The sequence below is a fragment of the Ursus maritimus genome, unplaced genomic scaffold, assembly GCF_017311325.1.
Source record: "Ursus maritimus isolate PB19 unplaced genomic scaffold, ASM1731132v1 scaffold_53, whole genome shotgun sequence".
In the NCBI taxonomy this organism is placed as follows: domain Eukaryota; kingdom Metazoa; phylum Chordata; class Mammalia; order Carnivora; family Ursidae; genus Ursus; species Ursus maritimus.
Window position 1 is genome coordinate 94,818 of NW_024426697.1, and position 4,620 is coordinate 99,437.

The window sequence follows — 4,620 nt, forward strand, 5'->3', positions numbered from 1 at the left end:
TCCTTCCACAATTTATTCTAAGTGAAATAAGTCAAGCAGAGAAAGACAATTATCATACGGTTTCACTCATTTATGGAACATAAGAAATAGCAGGGAGATCGGTAGGAGAAGAAAGGGAAGAATGATGGAGGGTAAACAGAAGGGGGAATGAACCACCAGAGACTATGGACTCTGGGAAACAAACTAAGGGATTCAGAAGGGTGTGGGGTGGGGGATTGGGATAGTCTGTTGATGGGTATTAAGGAGGGCATGTATTGCATGGAGCACTAGGTGTTATATGCAAACAATGAATCATGGAACACTACATCAAAAACTAAGGATATACTGTATGGTGACTAACATAACATAATAAAAAATAAAAAAAAAAGAATCTGCTCTTAATAAGAACTCTTTGATGGGAAAAGAGGGGGGAAAGTTCTCAAGATCTAGAGAATACAAAACAGTAGCAGCCAGTTAAAGTATGTTAGGGCTTTCACTGCTGAAGAAATCTAGAAGGAAGTACTGAATGAGAGCATACAATCCCACACCTCAGCTTGCAAGCTGGAGACAAACTCTTCTTAGCACAAGGATATCCCAGAAATCATCAAAATCTATTCTAAAAGTAGAAAGAAAAATACAGCCAAAGGTAAATTTCACAATGTTAAATATGTACCTTTAAAGTAAAATTTCCATGGTGAAAACGTGAAAAAAAAATTGGGTTGTTAACATATTTAAATGATTCTTTAAGAAAATATAGCCAGTAAAAATGTCTTCTTTTTCTCAAAAAAAAAAAAAAAAAAGTCTTAAACACACTTCCAAGAAGATGGTCTAAAAAAGCTGACACAGCATAAGCTATGCAATAAGTATTCATTGCCTGTTTAATAACTAATACACATGTAAACTTTAATAGTGGGATTATCTTGCCAAAGACCATTGTTAGTTTCTCTTCAAAGTCTTCTCTGCTAGAAGCATGTCTGAAGATAGAAAATTTGGGGAGGGCAGAATTGTTGAATCAAAAGCAATTTATGCAGAGGATTTTTTTTTCAATTATGTTTATAAGATGATACATTGAACTGACACCAAGTGTACCTAAGCTGTAGGTTTATTAGAAGCAGCAACAGAAAGTATGTGATTCAAATATGAAGACTCAGTTTGTGTAACACAAAGACGTAATCAAACGTTATCGTGTGTTACGCGCACTCACTTCTCAACTAACCAGTGTATAGGAATCACTCTCAGATTTACTTCTTGTGAGGTTACACGCTGGCCAGGACTTTGGAGTTCTTCATATACTCTTCCTTATTGTTTCAAGCAGCTTGGGCAAAAAACAGTAGTCAAGGATGAGAAACCAAATGTCACTAACAACTTTCATCTTGCTGGGACTAACAGAAGACCCCCGACTGAAAATTTTGCTTTTTATCTTTCTGTTTCTTTCCTACATGTTGAGTGTATCTGGAAACCTAACCATCATCACCCTCACTCTGATTGATCCCCACCTTAAAACACCGATGTATCTTTTCCTCCAAAATTTCTCCTTCTTAGAAATTTCATTCACAACTGCTTGTGTCCCCAGATTCTTATACAGCATATCATCTGGGGACAAGTCCATCACCTATAATGCTTGTGCCAGTCAACTGTTGTTTACAGACCTCTTTGCAGTAACAGATTTTTTTCTCCTGACCACTATGTCCTATGATCGCTATGTGGCCATCTGCAAACCCCTGCATTACACCACCATCATGAGCCCCACAGTCTGCAGGAACTTCATCCTCTTCTGTTGGGTAACAGCACTCATCATCATTCTCCCACCAATGAGTCTAGGTTTAGGTCTGAAATTCTGTGATTCAAACATCATTGATCATTTTTGCTGTGACGCATCTCCTATCCTGAAGATCTCTTGCTCAGACACATGGTTGATAGAACAGATGGTTATAGTCTGTACTGCGTTGACCCTCATCTTCACCCTCATGTGTGTAGTTCTGTCCTACGTTTATATCATTGGGACCATTCTACGGATTCCCTCTGCCCAGCAAAGGAAAAAGGCCTTTTCCACTTGCTCCTCCCACATGATCGTTGTTTCCATTACGTATGGTAGCTGCATCTTCATTTATGTCAAACCTTCAGCCAAGGATGAAGTAGCTATTAATAAAGGGATCTCACTCCTTATTACTTCTATCTCACCCATGTTGAATCCCTTTATTTACACACTGAGAAACAAGCAAGTGAAGCAAGCTTTTCATGACTCAATTTAAAAAATTGCATTCCTCTCAAAGATGTAAAGGAGAAATGACTCAATGCATCCGACTGAAAGGAAGGATGAAGAGGCTTAAAACCTGAAGCTTCTAATACTATTTGTCTTTATATCATTTATTCTGCAGTCATACGGACATTCTCACTTTCTTTAAACAGCTTACTGTGAACCCTGTTCCATTTTTTACTTTCCACTAAAACTAAACTCTGTGGGTATTTACTCTTAGTGTCTGACAGCAACTGATGTTTGCCAAACACGTTGGTTGTTATCCCTGGAAACACAGTAGACCGCTTTTTTTTTTTTTCCATATTTCTATACCGTTAGGTGTGACTATGTACCCTAGTTAACAGAATGGCTGTGGTAGTGATGTGCACCATTTCTAGACCCGGCCTGTAAAACACCTAATATGTGATTCACCATCCCTTTTGTCCCCACCTACCAGCCAGATGCCAGGGTTACATGACTTTGTAAGCTTCACATTGGTGATGAATGCAGTTGATTTTCCATCTCAGCTATAGTCTCCATCCAAAGACAGGCAGTCACAGCAAATTTGATAAAGCTTCTCCTCTGCCCCACCTCAACTCAGTTGTCACCAGATTTGACAGGTAAAGTCTTACAGAACTATCCCTGTCACTTAGTTAAGGGGACCACATACACAGTTACCTCTATTTTGGCTAAATGGGTGCAATTATGACCCATGCTAAAGTATCGTTAAAAGTAAGTACTGTTAAATTTAATGGTGTGAATGTTATGTCCTGATCTTGGCATCATCCTCCTCAGACACCCATAAATTCAAATCCAGGCCAGAACAACCACATGAGGAAAATAGTACTAAACATAATATACACAGAGTTGTGAAGTTATACTACTACCCACCTCTCTTTCACCTCTCCTGGTCCCATAAACCTTTCCAGCTAAGTGCCCATACTACTTCTTCTCACCTTCACTGTGGGGAAACAATTATTTAAAAAAAATTCTAGGGGCGCCTGGGTGGCTCAGTCGTTAAGCGTCTGCCTTTGGCTCAGGGCGTGATCCCAGCGTTGTGGGATCGAGCCCCACATCAGGCTCCTCTGCTGGAAGCCTGCTTCTTCCTCTCCCACTCCCCCTGCTTGTGTTCCCTCTCTCACTGGCTGTTTCTCTCTGTCAAATTAATAAATAAAAAAAAATCTTAAAAAAAAATTCTAGACTTTTGTCACATTTTTGGAATAACTAGTGTTCAAACTGCCCTTTCCAATTTTCAAGGAGTCTATTGCATTGAGGGCATTATGGAATATAATACGTCTCTATATTTTGTTTTTATTGACCCTTTATGTACATTGGTAGGAGTAAAGTATGTAACTGTATCAGAAGGAATATATTCAAGATCTCTACAAGGGATTGTGCACATGGATGTGGTCCCTCAAGCTTTTGCAGATCCCCTAAGCTTAACTGAGGGAGTAAATTTAGCCCTCTGTACAAAGCTTTGCCATTCAAATCACAATCCTCACTATATTTGGAACTCTTACAAGCTAGGATAAATTGAATAAATCTGATTGAGCATTTTAAAATGTGCATGTTGATGTAAAGTGGCTTTCTCACACATTACAATTGATATTTCACTAGTAATTCTTTAGCGACATCCTAATAATGGAGCTTTTTTTTCACCTTACTCTTTGAAAACTTGTTGCTCTGAAGGTCTGTCATTAATTAATCCCTTTTAAGGGGATTTCACCAGGTCACTTCTTCCTTTCTGCTACCATGCACCCTGCCTGTTGGGTCCTCAGTCACAGCTTTGATCCAGGACTATTTAGGCCAGGCTGTCACCGCTCTGCACTCCACACCCTGGGGCCTAAAATGCAGCTATGACTAGACTGCACTGCTCTATGCCCAGCCCACTGAGGCTCTACTGCACCCTCCCTGGAAGTGGAAACACTGACCTCACCTAGCGGACAGCTTCACACTCATTTGGAGTTGCCAGTCTTTTCCCACCAAAGCCAGTTTGAAAAGGCTGCAAGAGGCAACTGCTCCCTCAAATCTGTAGACATCACTGCAAAGCCATGATGTTTCATAAAAACATGAAAAGACAAAGTAATATGACACCATCAGGGGAGCACAATATTTTTCCAGTAGCTAAGACCAAACAGATGGAAATCTAGGAGTTATGTGAAATAGAATTCAAAATAATTATTTTAAAGGGGATGAATAAGTTGTGAGGATCTAAGTACAGCATGGATAATAATTAATAATACCATATTATACACTTGGAATTGGCTAAGAGATCTTAAGCGTTCTCACCACAAAATAAAAAAATATTTTTTTTCACCATAAGGTGATGGCTATGTTAATTAACTTGACTGCTTTTCATCTCACAATGTTTATGTGTATTAAATCATTACATACAATTTTATCTG

The 4,620-nt window shown here is 39.1% G+C and overlaps 1 protein-coding gene across 1 annotated transcript; it reads left to right on the forward strand.

Moving 5' to 3' along the window:
• Positions 1 to 850: 850 nt before the first annotated feature.
• LOC103656560 (olfactory receptor 6C2-like) lies at positions 851 to 2,231 on the forward strand. The gene has a single exon (XM_008683979.2). It carries the CDS (start codon positions 1,320 to 1,322, stop codon positions 2,229 to 2,231), a length of 912 nt encoding a protein of 303 aa, XP_008682201.2. The 5' UTR covers positions 851 to 1,319.
• The last annotated feature ends 2,389 nt before the right edge of the window (positions 2,232 to 4,620 follow it).

Bases quoted from the DNA above. Each gene is read 5' to 3' on its own strand.
- LOC103656560 (XM_008683979.2), top strand. From the start codon at position 1,320: ATGAGAAACCAAATGTCACTAACAACTTTCATCTTGCTGGGACTAACA.